This window comes from Quercus suber, unplaced genomic scaffold (genome assembly GCF_002906115.3).
Source record: "Quercus suber isolate HL8 unplaced genomic scaffold, Cork oak 2.0 scaffold_171, whole genome shotgun sequence".
NCBI lineage: Eukaryota > Viridiplantae > Streptophyta > Magnoliopsida > Fagales > Fagaceae > Quercus > Quercus suber.
Genome location: NW_027069631.1, coordinates 560,796 through 577,780, shown reverse-complemented (window position 1 = coordinate 577,780; position 16,985 = coordinate 560,796). Strand labels below are relative to the sequence as shown.

The 16,985-nt window shown below is 36.7% G+C and overlaps 3 protein-coding genes and 1 pseudogene across 3 annotated transcripts; 2 read left to right on the top strand and 2 right to left on the bottom strand.

Moving 5' to 3' along the window:
• Window positions 1–51: 51 nt before the first annotated feature.
• On the top strand, window positions 52–843 carry LOC112016644 (uncharacterized). The gene has a single exon (XM_024049174.1). The coding sequence runs from the start codon at window positions 52–54 to the stop codon at window positions 841–843; it is 792 nt and encodes a 263-aa protein (XP_023904942.1).
• A 264-nt stretch (window positions 844–1,107) lies between these two features.
• On the top strand, window positions 1,108–2,031 carry LOC112016643 (uncharacterized). Its single transcript, XM_024049173.1, has one exon. The coding sequence runs from the start codon at window positions 1,108–1,110 to the stop codon at window positions 2,029–2,031; it is 924 nt and encodes a 307-aa protein (XP_023904941.1).
• Window positions 2,032–5,688: 3,657 nt separating this feature from the next.
• Window positions 5,689–12,555, bottom strand: LOC112036171 (protein RDM16-like; annotated as a pseudogene).
• Window positions 12,556–13,025: 470 nt separating this feature from the next.
• LOC136069460 (serine/threonine-protein phosphatase 7 long form homolog) lies at window positions 13,026–16,985 on the bottom strand. The gene is made up of 6 exons (XM_065778015.1): window positions 16,959–16,985; window positions 16,379–16,849; window positions 16,200–16,327; window positions 15,939–16,029; window positions 15,426–15,818; window positions 13,026–13,238 (listed from the first exon to the last, which is right to left on the bottom strand). The coding sequence occupies exons 1-6, from the start codon at window positions 16,983–16,985 to the stop codon at window positions 13,026–13,028; spliced, it is 1,323 nt and encodes a 440-aa protein (XP_065634087.1).

Genomic DNA, 16,985 nt, shown 5'->3' with positions numbered 1-16,985 from the left:
ACTGCCTACGCACCTCCTAGCGAGTCCTTTTACGCAAATACTTAGGAAAATATGGTTGATCCTTCAGCTCTTCAGATACCATTTGTTTCTACTTGGGAAGATGGGATGCATTTTAGTAAATGGTTGACTTTTGCAAATAAAGAGGCGGTGAAGTGTGCATTGATAATATACGCAGCAAGTGATAATAGAAATTTTATTATCCGGAGGTCGACCACAACTAAATTATGCACCGCATGCATTGACACCAACTGTAAGTGGTACGTTGGGGCATTCAAGAAGGATAAACTTAATGGTCTGTGGATGGTCACGTCTTATGTGGGTCCACATACTTGTATACCCTTTGGCTGGGGAAGAGACGGTAAAATGATGGATTCTAATTTTGTTGCATCAGAAATTGTGGGAAAATTGCGACAAAAGCACACTGCTCCTATTGATGAGCTCTGGGAGATCATACATACTAAGTATAAGCATGAACTTTCTTACTATAAGGTATGGGACGCAAAACAAAAAGCAATTGCTAAAATATATGAGGATTGGGAGGAGTCTTACCAAAGGTTGCGAAAGTTGTTGTTGGCATACTTGGATCAGGATTCGGGTACCCGGTACAGCTATTACACCATACCTAGGGGCATAGATGATACTACGTTACTGCGCTATGTATTTTGGGCATTCGCTAAATGCATTGCTGCATTCAGATATTGTAGGCCGGTGATCAGTATTGATGGGACTCATTTGTATGGTAAATATCGAGGGGTGTTGATGATTGCAATGGTAACCGATGCTAACCAAAAGGTTTTGCCTCTCGCCTTTGCTGTTGTGGACAATGAGTCAAGGGCTAGTTAGGAATGGTTTTTAGAGTGTCTTAGGACTTCGATAAAGCATGTCATACCTGCCGAGGGCATTTGCATTATTTCTGACCAACATAAAGGTATCAAATGCGCCATTCGAGAGTGGCCTAGAGGTCAGGACGGAAGAGAACAGCTATTTCACTAATATTGCCTTCGACATGTTGCTAGCAACTTCAACACACACTTTGATGACTCGACTCTAAAGGCATTGGCCTTGAAAGTTGGATATGCAACTAATGAAGCTAAATTTGAATCCATAATGCAAACCATTAAGGATGTCGAGATTAATATGTTGAGGGGTGTAAGACCTGATGATCCCAATATTACACGCTATATGCCATATACATATCTAGTGAGTTTGGATTTGGACAAATGGACCCAGTCACATGATGGTGGAAGACGTTACGGGGCAATGACAACCAATATCTCTGAGTGCTTTAATGGGGTACTTAAAGGTGCCCGCGCTTTGCCTATTGCTGCAATGGTTGAGTTCATTTGGTGCAAACTTGTTGCATATTTCCACGATCGAAATAAACTAATTACTTTTGATCTCTCTCAAGGTAAGGTGTGGAGTGATTATGCAATGGGGATCTATACCAAAAATGAGCAGAAAATTTTAGGACACATTGTGAGGAATTTTAATCATGAACTTGGTATATATCAAGTGGTTACCCCGTACAACGACCATAGAAGTGAAGGGGGAAACCACAGTCATGAGGTGTGCATATTTGCTAGAACATGTGGTTGTGGAGAGTGGAAAAACATTAAGATCCCTTGTTCACATGCAATTAAAGTTCTTCAAGGTCTGCACCTCAATGCCACAAGCTATATTGACCCATGTTACAGTTTGAAGAATGCCATTGACACATATGCACATCAATTTGTGGTGCCACTGTCAGATTCATTGTGGAAGGACGTTCGCGGACCACGGTGGGTGCCTGACCCACAGCTGTTGCGAGCCAAAGGTCGTCCTATGAAGTCAAGATTAAGGAATGAAATGGATGGGGTACGGCAAGAACGAGGAAGCCAGAGGGAAGATCCAGACTTGAGGGAGATTCAACCGAGGCAGCGATGCAGAGTGTGTCATGAAGAGGGGCATAACCGCAGAAGATGTCCCAATTCACGTGGGGCTTTGACAAGCGGTTCCCATGGGGCTTCGACAAGTGGTAGTGTTACAAACTAGGCAAGTGTTGTCACTGTTTTTATATAATATGCTTAGAATTTCATTTGGTTTTTGCTCTTCGCATTTGGGAACTAACGACCATACAACAATGTTTGTCAGACGACCGAAGACTCAATTTTGGAATGGCATTGTACGTGGGACTTCAGGTTATCTTTAGTACGGACAAGTGCTAGGTGACTATGTAGACTATGTTGTATCGACTCAGTTGTTATTTTGTTTATGGCTGAATGTTGTTGTAATTGAACTATTCGTTATCCATTGTACTCGTTACATTAGTTGTGTTGTGCAACGTTTGCCTATAATGTCGAAAATGATAGTAATTTGGCAAGTTCAATGATAGTTAGTAATGGCGTTTTTATTTGTGTGCCTTATGTAGTGGTTAAATCTGTTTGGTATGTAGGTCATAGGGCAACTGTATTGCCCATGAACAGTAACTTGCTTAATCCAATTTTTTTTTTATATTCATGTGCTCTCCCTTTGACTGGTGGTAGCAAAAACATATAGATATATATATATATATATTATGCTCGTGGGGTAAGGAAAAAGAAGTTCCTAGTTTGTTGATCTGGGTTTAATGCAGGTGAGAGAAGGAAAAAATAGTGGGGAGAAAAAAAAAATTCCAGTGAAAATCGAGACTTATAAACTCGATTTTTATTTCCCTGGCACAATGGTAAAATCTGCCAGTATAAATCGTGTTTCAAAGCGTCGATTTCTTAGGAAATCGAGTTTAAGAGACTTGATTTCCACTAGGCATTATGCCAGTGGCATTTCGCAGTAAATATTGAAGAACTCTCGGCCTGGCCTACTCGCCGATAGTGAACTTGAGTACTGACAATTGAAATCGAGTGTCTAATACTCGTGTTCCATTGGATTTTTTTTTTTTTTTTTCACACCATTTTCAGAACTCAGTTTGAAACTAAACTAGCTTCCTAATATTTCTCACTAATATCTGTTGCAGATTGCCATAATCTTCTTGATTCTTGCCAATTTCCACATCTTTAGGATTACTGTCTTAGAACTTGACCTTATGACCGCCGAAGGAGGAGCATGACGAAGAGGCTGAATTTTATAAGGTACGGTTTTTTTTTTTTTTTAGGTAAAGTAATTGTTAAAATAGTCACAAATAAAAATAACATCATGTTTTTATTTTTTAAGCAATTTAATATCAAGCGATGAAAAAGTACAACCAAATAAACAAACTATACTTTTTCATAGTCTCAAAATCGACGGGTTAATGTTTTTACATTTATCAATTTAATGTACAATCAATGCTAGAATTCAATAAAACAACGTGAGAGGGGGAGGGAGAGGAAAAAAAAAAACTATTATATGTATTTCTTTAAATGGGGTGGGGGGAAAAAACACAACGTGAGAGAGTGGGGGAAAAGAAAAAGTTGTAGCTAAAATTTTACAGTTTTTTATTTGGATGATAACTTCGTCAAAATAATTATTGTAAAAATAGTTGTGAAATATTTTGTGTATATAGCATTGCTTCTGTTACAAGGTGACATGGTAACAATATATTGTCCTTAAAGTTGTAAATTGTCAAATTGTTTTGTTCTCTTTACTATAAGCAATTGTATTATTGCCAAGTTTTTCTATTGCATAAACTTTCCAATATCTTTACCAAAGACTTAACTTTACATTACAAAAAAGTTTTATTATCTTTACATTAATTCAGGAGAATTCAAGCCTAAAGAATATGAAAAAATTTCAGGTAATGAATGTACATTTACTATTTTGTACAAATATTCACAATTAATGCAAAAAATCTCTACATTTAAAAAAAATGAATATAAAAAATTAAATGTAAAAAAGTAGACGTGAACGTATTAATGTCCAACAAATGCTTTTTAGCTGAAACTCGGCAATATTTCTATTTCATGTGGAGAAGTTTCTTAATTCTTAGACCAACCTAAAATACATGGGACATATTGTAGAGCCCAATTTAAGCTACAGACTTTTCTGTAGAGCCCAATTTGCATTATCAACTACAGAGTTGTCTGTTCAAGGTCAAAGACTTGAAAGATCCATATGGGTATCGGTCAAATGCTCCATTTTGAGTTCTGTTGCAGCTAAAGTTGCCTCTTTTGAAGGTAGACTTCTTTCCCTTTTTATATATGCCTAAGCTGAAGCTCACTGCTACAAAGCAAGAATACCCATTTTCAGAAATAGCAATATTTACATAGATAAGGTGAAGAGGATTCCCTTGGCCTTGGAATGGTGCATATCCATATTTTTATTTTATTTTATTTTTTTAATGATAATAAATTTGTTTCGTAGTGTCATTGTTGTTTCTTGAGAAAACCATGTATCTAGATGCTGACTACATGCAAGAGAAAGTGTGTTTTTACTAAACTCATTTATTTTTCACTATGAGCAATTCTGGGGATTCAATGTTTAAGAGACTTCTTACTATTAATGAGTTATAATTCTCAAGAGTTTTCAATTCACGAAGAACCATTCAAATTTTAAATCAACTGCAAATCGGATAAACATTATTTTGAATTTCTATAAATTCTACTACAAATAAAATTTAGTGAATTCAATTTGGCAAATAGCTAAACCAGTTTTTATTTTTTATCTTTTTTTTCTAGAGCTGTATGAATTCTTTCCCTCTTTGTTTTGTTTAAGAATTTAGGACCTTTGTGTTTAAAAAAAAAATAAAAAATAAAAAAAAGAGTCTAATTTTGTTATGGATTTTTTTTCCATGATGTGTTGTTGGGTGTATTCCACTATCAATATGGAAATTTATTGGGATCAAGTTTGCGAGTGCTCTCTCAACTTATTTGCTTTTGCTAGCTTGACATATTAAATGCTTAGTTTTTCTCCTCTTTGGTATTTTGGATTAAATTTGAGATTTGGGTATAGATTTGTGTTTTTTTCCTTTGTTATAACCACCCCCCACCAAACCCCCCCCCCTCCCCCCCCCCCCCCCCCTTTTTTTTGCATTGTCACTTATGATTAAAGTTATACATCTTTCTTTAGTTTTAGTTTATTTGATTGGATTCGAATCTAAGAATTATGTGATGGGGAGGTGGATTGTGAATGTGATGTTGATGACAACAATGGGCATGAAGATCAGTAGGTCATGCTGTGATGGTCATGTTACAACTTTGGGCTTGTTTTAGAACTATATTTCTTAATATTTTGGGTTTCGAGTTCAAATTTCTTATTTAGGATTTTCAATTTTTTTTTTCCTCTAAGTGTCCTGTCAGTTTGGTTGTAGAGAATTAACGTATTCAGTTTTCTTATATTTTAATAATTATGGTACAAATGTTTTGAGTAAAAGATATATATTTAGCATGATTGAGTTCAAGTAAAACAATGTATATAGAAGTTTATAATTACATTTATTTCTATATGACAATAAATACTCTTATTTTTGGGTATAATGAAATAATTTCATGTGGTATAGATCAATGGCTACTTCTGGTGATTTGCTCTCACCTACAATCTCTTTATTTCTATTGATTGGTATTAATTCTTAAGCAACATAAGTCTTACGATAGAATTTTTGCCGTAGAGGCATTTTTTTTAATCTTTGGTAAATACAAAAGAGACTAATTGGTGTCTTAATTATGGGAAAAAATTTCGTACCCTATACCCAAGGCCAAGCCTATACATCTATGAAAGATAAATAATAAACAATGTAAATTTCAAATACAAAAGAAACTTTCACATGAACTGAGAGATAAGAAAAAAGGTTAGAAAATGTGAAATTGTATAGGTCTTTCGACAAAGTTTGCAGGGGCTGGGGAAAAAAAAAAAAAAAGCTAACTTATGAAAGCTTTTTTTTTCTAACATATCTTGCAACATTCCCTTGCCAAACTAAGACGCATTTGTTAGGAGGTTTATCATCACTTTCATCTTCATCTTCATTCTCCTCTTTTACAGCAGAAGCCCAATTTATGCGTTTAAGCATAACCTTGCCATACCTGTTTATGGACTTGTGTCCACCTTCAACAACCACAACACTAATACCATCACAAATCACAGCACATCCACTCAAGCGATTCTCTTGGGCATTAACATCAACTTTGAAGCGTGTCTGAGGGCTCATGTTCAGCTGCTGCACTCCTGATTTCCTTTTCAAGCCTAGTTGGATCTTGGTTAACTTCAACGATTGAGGTGGTGGAGGAGCTAGCTCAGCAGGGGGCTCAATTGGGCCCTCAGTTCAACATAGATAGTGATATTCTCCAACTTTATATTATCCATGGCTCTATCAATAATGTCACCATAAATACCAGCTTGCAAGAGAGGCACATCCCTGATGATTCCATTAAACAAAATCAATAAAAAGTTTACACCTAAAAAGATAAGGACAGATGGCTAGGCTAAAGTTCGTAAGACTATTTTAAAATAAATAAAAAAAAACAAATAAAGGACAAGGAAATGGATTGGTTCTTTCTACTTCATCACGTACAGTAAGCCCAATAGTTTTTTTATGGGTTGATGTCCTCTTTTTAGTGGTCAACAGTGTGAGAAGACAATGTTAACCCTTATAGTTAAATGCCAATAGTTATAGTTCAACCCTCAGCCGTTTCAAAAATCAGAAAACATGCAAACAAATCCAATCGTGCCACTGTCAGAGTTCATGTGTATTCACAGAACAGTAAAGAATCAGACGTGCATCTCAAACAACAGCTTTCTCTGCAATCAAATAAATATCTAACATAAATTGACAAAGACTTAGTTTTTCAGCCCTTAGTTTGGTAGTAAAAGAGAACGATAATCAAATTTCGCATTACCAACATAGCCTTTATATCATATTCATTCACCCAAATCATGGCAATCAAACTAATAAAATGCCTCAAATAAATGGAAATGATTCAGTAGAAACCATGTAAGAAGAATTCAATATCAACTTACCACCACTCAACCTATCAATAAAGGGTCCTTAGGTTTTTCTTTGGTAATAACTCTCTCTGCTACCTCTATTAAATTTGGATTAATATTAGGTGCTGCCTTTGCCTTAGCCAACTGTGCCTGTTTTGCCTTCTACTATTTTGCTTGTGCTTCTCCAAATTTACTCTGCACAACCAAAATGTCTACAAGTCAAACAATGTAAGAATTGAATTGGTAGAAGTTATAAAGGAAACATAACGGCAACAACAAATACCTTCAGTTTAATATGCTCAGCATCTTTTGACCATTTGCCTTCTTCAACAAACTGGAAATTCATCCTCTTAGGCCTCAACAGCTTAGTTTTGTTAATACCCATCCTTTCATCAAAATGAGGATTTGAGTCTGGATCAACATCTACTTCAGGTTTCAGAATATGAAATGCTTCCTTTTTCTCTTTATTAATGTTTACCTGGGAAATTTAGAAGACAAGATTAAAGCACTCACAAAATATCCCTCAAAAATTATTTTTACATGTCTGACAGATTAAAATACTCACAAAGCTGATCAGCTGTGAGGCCTGCAGAAGCACCAGGATCAGCTGCAGCAGATGCAACAGGTAAGGTTGATGAGCTTGATATCAGCCCTGGTGAAACAGATGTAGGGGCAGTTAACAGAACCGGCCCTTTCCCTGTTCCAGTAGAAACAGATTGTGCTTTTGGTTCCTCATTCAATCCTAACATTGACCTGGCCTCTGAACTTGTGCTAGCACCCTTGTTCAACTACATGTTAAAGATTTTAGTTAATACATACTGAAGAACACCTACAATAAAGAAAAGAATCCCAACAAAAAAAAAAAAATCTGCACACAACTTTAAATGAAAGAGGGATAGAGAGGTTAAAGTGCCAAAAATAAAATCACTGTAATGGCATATATGGACATAGTGCAGATGTATTCTAAGATGAATTACTTACGAGGGGAATTTTCTTCAGCTTCTCTGACAATTCTTTCTGCATTTGTAAAGCTTTCTTAGCTTTAGCTAAAGCATCAAGAGATAGACTTCCACTTTTTCCAGCAGCCGAAGATGTCCCAGCCACTGGAAGGATTGCCTCCAAGGTTAAATAAACTCACAATTAGAAGGTGAAAAAAACTGTCATCAAATGAATCTACCAGGAGCAACAGAACACAGTGGTCATTCACAAAGATAAGTACATTAATTATCTTCATCCTCTGGGCTCAGTCCATATCAGACAAGGCAAGCAGTTGATATGTGTAGGTAGTGCATTATCAAAATGAACCTCATGTACTAAAATATAACAAACACTAATCCTATACGGAACTGTTAAAAAACATCTATGTATAAATTATACCTGAGCCACCTATCTAATGAGTTCAACAACACCATAAAGATGTATCTAAATTCATGTCATGTTCAACTCAATAGAATAGATTGACAATCACTTTCATTACCTTAACCTGGCAAATACTAGACGAAACATGTATCCCTCCTAACACAATCCATTCAGACGCTGACAGCCCTAACTTCAACACTCTCAAAAACTTCAACACTTTCAAAGACTTCAATTTCTCAAACCTCCAAACTTCAAAGGTTAAACTTCAGCATGAGCACCCCATTTAAGCTAGAACCAAAGTTCTCTCTATAAGAGATGTAATTTTTATTCAAATGAGAAATAGACCAAGCAAATAGTTAACCAACTCGTAAAGAATTACATTCTCAGATTCATAAGGTCTATAAACTATTAAACACTAGAAAAGAAAGTACCCAAGATGCTCCACAAAACAGTCATACACTTGTATAGGGACCTCATCAACTCATATGGATACATTGCCTCAATATCCAACAATTTTATTATAGAAAGCAAATTATTCAAATTGTTATCAAAATAAGTTTAATTATCCTGCCACCTACGTCATCTTTGAGAATTTTTTTTCTTCTCGTAACCCATTTCGTTGCCAACTGTGGAGCTATTTCTACACCTGCAGAGTGTCTGAAGCTCCATATTCTTAGACCTCATACGTAGGGTCCAAGGAAACTGATGAAAAGGCTGATGAGGTTCTAAAGTTGGATATTCTGGATTGTTGGACTCTAGAAAATCACTACCGATGGTCTACATCTACAAATGGTTACCATTTAGATGCAGTCCATCGATAGTGCTTTTCTGGTGTCCAACAATCCAAAATATCCTACTTTAGAACCTTATCAGCCTTTTCATCAGTTTCCTTGGACCCTACATACTAAGCAAAGTTGAAAAATAGATAAGCTCCTGATAAAAAACACAATCACAATAAACTTTACTGGCACTTTGATTTGTGCATTAGTCCACGGTGCTGTGAGCTCCCAGGTTTTGCAAGAAGAATACAAAAGTAGAAAAATGCCTTGTTTATAGCCCCCTTTTCCAAATAACATAGCAAGGCTTTTAATGCATTATACAATTCAACTCTCACATGCTTAATGTCCCAAAACTTGCATCTAGCAATTTAATGTTTCAAATGATTGAGAAAATATTTGTGCCAAGGGCCAATTGCTTTGTTGAAATAAACAAAATTATGTAATGCCAAAATGTTGAAATTAGTCATATTAAATGAGCATGAGAATTAATGTCATCTCCAAATAGCTTCAGCAATGAGGCTAGTTAATTATAAGCTCAGAACTTCTTTTTTTCTTTTTTTCTGTCCTAAATTTTTCTGCACAGAAAATAACAAATTTCTTAGAACACCAGAAGAAACTTTGACATGCAAGTAGCAGGCATAGAAGATGATCTTTTATTTGTAGATTTATTAACTGATAAAAATGTAATTGCTGGTGTTAAATCATTTGCAACTCTTATAGCAGCCTTATTTTAAACCTACTAAAAACGATTTCAATAAAGAAGTAAAAGGAACATACAAATCCAAAGCTCGATAATAGTTCAGTCCTCCAGTGAAGCCTCTATTGTCAAATTTGCTGACAAAATAATTGACATCTTCTTCACACAGCCAAGCTGGCAAGGTGGTATTAGGGGAAGTTCTGAATCCTCCTTTAGGTATACAAGGTGGACATGGACTGCGAGATGTAAGAAATCTCTTTATTATTCTTGCAGTTCCTGCATGAGCAAACTCTTCTTCAATCTCCCCAGGTTCCTACAAAACAATTTAACACTACTTATAATATTGACGAACTTAAATCATTTGAGAAATAAGAACTTGAGTGAACGGTGAACCACACAGAACTTAGAAGATGAAACTTTGAACATCATGGTAGAAAAGAAACATACTCCTAACATGATTTAAAAATAAAATTTCATTACTTTAGAGATATACAAATGGATAAAGATATTACATCCTTTAGATTGAACACATTTATTAGACTTATTCATTAATAAGGAACCAGTCCAAGCAACTTTGTCCAAATAGTTTTTTAAGTAAAATTTTCTTACTAATCAAAAAAATTTCGAAGAAAAATATTGTTAAGCATCATCAAAGAAATTCCATGTGGTTGGAATCATTTTGTTCTGTTAAAGCATCTGGCCCAGAAGCATCCTTTCTGGGGAACAGTATATGGGAGCATCCTGCCAGGTATATGCATATCCAATATCCCAACCCCACATGAACTTGATCATCTCTCATAAACCAGAGACAGAACAAGGTAACCTCTATAGAAGACATTGATAGTGTGACATGTAAATGGTGATCTCTAACCATGCCAAAGTTGGGATATTATCTTGTCCAAATCACAAGTTTTCATCTCTCTACAAGTTTATTGTTGGTATATTGGTTACTATGAACAAAAAGAAATGAAAAATTATCTTTACATTGAAAAGATTAAGCACCCCAAGGACACCAATCATGAAAAGACTTACTACTATGTTGTATAAGTATGACTAGTACTAAAACTGACAGGTAGATATTTCTAAATTGCTGAAGCTTCTTGGACATGAAAATCAAATACAACTGTATGAAAGAGGAAATAAACTATCTGTGATATGTTTCATCAAAATTTATAGGTTCTGCTAAATTTATACATTAATCAGAGGGTTTATGTAACTACTTAAACTTTCAATACAGAGGACCTCTTACACAATCTTGCAGTGCAAACTACACTTATATTTATTTATTCCAACTGCGTTTAGGTCAAGTTGAATGCTTTGATCAATTGTTGGGTGAGGCCCAAGTGGAGCAGTTCCATAATTAATTTTAGGGAGATGGTATCTCAAAATTAATCGCTCAATTCTCATGACTTCTACCTCATTTAGGACTTAACCACTTACACGAGTATACTCAACAAATAGAACTGTCCATAATAGATTATCAGCTAAAAATGCCCAAAATTTGGTAACTTAAAGCAGTTAATGTCTCCAAAAAGCTTCTCAGTAAGGAAATGAGGGATATATTTTAAGTAAAAGTATTATTTTTCAAAAATTCTAAGTCAAAATGAAACCCAAATGCATCTACAAACAGGAAGATACATACCATTGGTACAAGGTGATTAATGACTTAACCTTCATGCCTAACTAGATTTCCTCAATTTTATGGGTTATAATCAAGGTAGTGTTCACTATAATTGAATGTTGAGTAACCTAAACTAGTTCATCAATACTCAAAAGGTGGTGAATACCACCTTGGGCTACTCAACATCATTAATTAAATCTAATATGGAGGCACCATAAATAGGAACTTGCGAAAACAAAAGTTGCAAGAACCTGATAATTAAAATGACAGATTTTACCTCATCATTATGTCTATCAAATTAAACTCTTTTTGTTCAGTTTAAGTATACCAACTAAAGAAGCTGCATTCAGAATAAATTGACAAGTGAGTGTGATGTAGGGAAGGTGATGTGCTATGATATGATTTACAATCAGATGGAAAGTGATTTTCTTAGAACACATTGATAGGTAATTGTACCAGTTATCTTAGTCGTTCCCTCCCCAAAGAATATGAAGGTTTTTGTCAGCTTTGGGTCTTCAAAATATGGATTCTCAATGAAATTCTGAAAATTAGAATTTAGAAAATACATACATAAATTAGTGATTTCCAAGATAGTACTATTAGACTATATAAGCGTATTATATTGAACAAAACACACACACAATTTCAGGACACACACAAACACATAAAGAAAATACTCAAAGCATAAAATAAAGAAATGAAGTGTTATACTCAAAATTTGATACCTACAAACAGGTTGAGCTATAGCAATGAAAAAATCATCCGCGCAAGCCTCCAAGGCGTATTAGCGTGATCCAGTTTGAACTCTAATTTGGTAAAGTCTCTCTTTTTCTCAACTTTAATCAATCAAATTGAATTCAAATCAATGAAAACAACAAAAAGAATATGTTAAACCCACAACCTCACCATCCACTTCACTCTTACAAAGGAAGAAGGTATCTTCACTCTTACAAAGGAATAAGGTATAGGATGAGTTACCTTTTTTGAACCTTATGCTGTCTTGTATAACGAGGAGGAGGTCTTGCATGTCCTTCGTCAGATGCCTCGGGCCCAGGTTTGTGTCCATGTTTGTGCCCCCCTGTCCCACAAGGAGGTGCCTTTGATATGCATTTCGGCCGACCTTCAGGCACTGCAAGTAACCCAATAGCCTGCTCAGGCTCAACAGGGGGTGGGTCGATGGCCGAAGAAGGGCCAGTAGGCGTATTGAGGGACGGTGGCTCCTGCTGCATGTCAGGAGGGGATGGACCAATACCCAAGTCAAATGATGGAATGGGTGACAGCTCAGGGAACTCCTGTGAGGTGGGTGGACGGATGTCAGACCTAGGACATGGATGAGGGGTGGGTGGAGGGATGGTGGGGCTAAAGGATGGATGTAGGGTGGGTGAAGGGATGGTGGGGCTAGGGGGTGGATGTGGGATGGGTGAAGGGATGCTGGGCCTGGGAGGTGCATGTGGGGTGGGTGAAGGGATGGTTGAACTAGGGGATAGATGTGGGGCGGGTGAAAGGATGGTGGGGCTAGGGGGTGGATGTGGGATGGGTGAAAGGATGGTGGGCCTGGGAGTTGCATGTGGGGTGGGTGAAGGGATTGTTGAACTAAGGGATGGATGTGGGGCGGGTGAAGGGATGGTGGGGCTAAGGGATGGATGTGGGGTGGGTGGAGAGGGAGCGAAGGTAGGGACAACCCGAGGGGTAGCAACAGTCAGATGTCCGGTAGGAGCTGTGCTTGTGCTTGGGCTCTCAGTAAGAACTGATCTCTAAGTAGGTGCTCCAAGGAGTAGTACCTCCTCATTCGGGCCTCAGGGTCCGGAGGTCGTACAGCCAATCGCCTGCACAGCATCAGCACATCAATAATGTCCTTGTGGTCCTCCGTGCCCGGTGGGTGACGATTTAACAAACGGAGGTATCCTTCAATCTGCACATAGAAAAACCAAGTATATTAGTAATTCTCCACCGAGAAAACAATGCCAATGAATATAGCATTTCTCTATTTATATTGGTTATAATTTGAAAACCTAATCATTTATGATTTGTTGTGAAACTGTTATGGACATAGCATTTGTCTAATTTTTTCTCTCTCCTTACAATTTCGGCAACTCCAATGTCGCAATTCCTATTCTCCTCTAATGGCACTCCTTTTCTGGCACTTACATTTGGGCAGGAATTTCAGGGATGTAGTTACCAAAATTCATTTTTCTCTCTCTTCCTGTCACGTCATTTCTCTATCCTCTCTCATACTGTTTCTTAGAATTTCGACGACAACATTGCCGAATTGCTTCTCTCCTTAATAAGTTTGAACAGTGCTCATATTACAAATAAACTTCATTTTTTACAATATTAAGCAAAAGACTCCTGAATTTAATCAGACTATTATATCAAAAACAAATTTGAAAAATTAAAGCTTTACTTTTAAAAGTAATAAATAAATAATTAATTATTTTTTAAAAGTAGTTTAAAGTTTTAAACTCTATAATTTTAAAAGTAAAAAATAAATAAATAAACACAAATATTTTTTTAAATCAATTTATTTAAGTGTAATGACATTTTATTAGTGTTTAGCCTTTAACCATAAAGTTTTCGTTTAAGTCACATTTGAGGAAATTCTCAGTTTGAACTTTATTATGTGGAGGTTCAAAAAATCATTTCAAGCATGATATAATTCATTAAATGATTTTAAAAATCACATGGGATTAAACAAATCATATTAACCCATTAATCACCACAATTTAAAAAAATAAAATAGTTCATTTACTTTTCAATGTAAGATTAAGCATTTTCACTAACTCCTCATCTTCCATATTTACACCCATATTTTTACATTTATCTTATAATATTTATTCATTTTAATTATTTAATATTAAAATGCTCCAACAAAAATATATATATATATATTCTATTTTATATGTAGTCATATTCACATATTCAAATTTTTTTTTTTTTTAAATTGATTCTTATATATATATATTTTTTTTTTTTGTTCTCTAATCAACTTAATCTTTTTTTTATTGATTTATTTATCTTGTACACCTAACAGTCAATGTGAAAAGAAAGTTGAAAAGGACCTCGGCTCTCTATATATCTAGACACACCAATTACACACCAACAACAACCCATCCTCCAATACCAGCAGATATCAAGAGGGAAAGGAAAGAAAAGGCTCCGGAGAAAGTTTAGGGAATGGGTGCGTTGGCAAGAAGATTACATTATATTTTTGTCTTTTTGTAGTCTTTTGCAATTGCAAAACCACCGTCTTTCCTATCCCACCCATTGCTCAAATTTCCTCAAGCTTCTCTCTTTCCATTAACACTCTCATGGTCATATATTAGAAATAGCTAGCCACAAAAACTCTTACACAGCCACAAAATGAGTGGTAAAACAAAAGGATAGGGATGAGAGTGAGAAGAAAATAAGATCTAGAGTGAGAGGGAAAGGAAGAGTGGACTCTGGAAATTCTACAGAGTGGAAGGATTGGAAAGACATAACTCTTTGTAAAAACACTCTTTTATCAGTTTGTCTTTCCTAATCCTCCCATTCCATTGGTTTCCTTTCATTCCTCCCTTTCCCTTTGCTTTAATTCATGGGGGTCTGTCTACTAAGTAAGTACTCATAAACTTGATTTAACTTTCATTTTGTTGTGATAATCATAAACTTCTTTAGCATATAGTTTCTTTTAGATATCATGGCTGGTAATATTAATAAGATAGTCATAGCATAAGGTAGTTAATAATTTTATATAATCTTTATTGTGTCTTCATCAGATGTTTGTTATAGGCTTGAAATTACAATCTATGCTGGTGGGTTGAATGGTTTTTTTTTTTCTTTTTGCTAGAGAGGGGGAAAAATTTTGAACACTTCATGTTCTCTTGTGGTAGTTTTCAATCGCTAAATTATTCTACTATGTACATAATCATAAATTGTTTTGATAGATTATCCTCTTTTGCTAGTGGATGAGAAATTAGAGAGACTGTGGGAGCTTTATGAGAATTAAGTTTTATTTGTTGGTTTGATGGTAAGCATACATTGGACCACATATATCACGTTTTTGAAATACTGGTTTCATGCTAAGAAGTACGGTAAGATGTAGAAGACATGAAGAAGTTACCATTAGAATCGATGTAGCACTGGGAACATCGATGAACCTCCGAGTCACCCTTTTGAACCAGCCAAAGTATTGATGTTGTGGAGGCAAAGCACCAAGCATTGCTTCACAACGCCGTTGAAGGTGGTTACCCCCATTGCTGATATGCAGAGCATGTTTCCGCATCCAATCAACACCGACCTTCCCCCTCAAATCAATGGCATGAAGTACGGTGTCAGTGTCAACATTGCGGGGAATTTCTTGGATCATCCCAAATTGACGAACGACACGATCCGGTGTATGTAACTCTACTAGGTGGAAACATACAAGCGGCACCGTTGCCATCCACCCAGCCCTCCCTGCAACGCACCATGGCGGAAGGTCCTCGAAATGGGCGTCATACAGCTGCCACACCACCTACAGTACCCCAAAAACAAGTACGCAACACATTAGGCAACTATGTTTCTATTTCAAAGTTCACAAATTGAAGTAAATTTAATCTAAACATGTTAACATCTTGACAAGGCATTTTCATACCTGGCTTGGCAGCATTGAAGCTATTTGCTGGCGATACCTGTCCCTGAAGATGTGGGCAGGCCTGTTTTTCTTGTTTGGGACCCACAACCACCTACAACAATCAAGAAGAAATTATCAATATCTAGAACTTTCCTACTAAGATAATGGCATGACTAAAACTATAATGTTATCACATATAACTACTAAGATAATCTTATAGATGTTTAGTCAATGAATAATATCACTAGAGTAAGATACAATCCTTATAAATTAGAGACTTACTTCAGGGACAATAGAGCACGCACTGGAGGACCATAAGCACCCACAGGTGGGCCAGGCTCAACTACCGGGCACAAATAAGGGAGCCTGGCCCATGCCCAATACTGGACCAGCAGTAAGCACCCACCGATCTAACTGGTGTCCTCACGGCTTGCCCTACATAACTCTCGATACAACTATGCAAGGCAAGCACTTCCCCAACTGTACCTTCGTGGGTTGCGAAGGTCTTCCAACTGCTGTACCCACATTAAATGCACCCTATCGCTGGATTTGTCCATGAATATTGTGTCCCCCAGTAGCGCTAGGATGTAGCATCGTGTGTACCGATGCAAGTGATCCTCTTCCGCATTAGGCGGGAATGGTTCAGCAACTTGCTGCAAAAGCCAGTTGATAAGAATCCTCTGGCCATTAAGTTCCTTATGCTGGTCTTGAGTTAAAGGATCAAATCCAAGGAATTCCCGACAGAACTCAGTCCAGGTTTTTTGTGTGCTCCCTGTTATAGCGGCACCATCAACAGGAAGCCCAAGAAGGACCTCCACATCTTGCAATGTGATGGTGATCTCACCATGTGGCATGTGGAAGGTGTGAGTCTCGGGCCGCCATCGCTCCACTAAGGCCGTTATCAGGCCATGGTCAATCTCTCTACCCGGGATCTAGAGGAGTCCCTCCAAACCGAGTGCCTTAATGATGTGAACGACTCGGTCGTCCACCATTGCCTCTTGATTGGAGAACTCTTCACTACGGGCACGACAGGTAAGGGACCCTGGATCCTGCACATGACAGAACCAT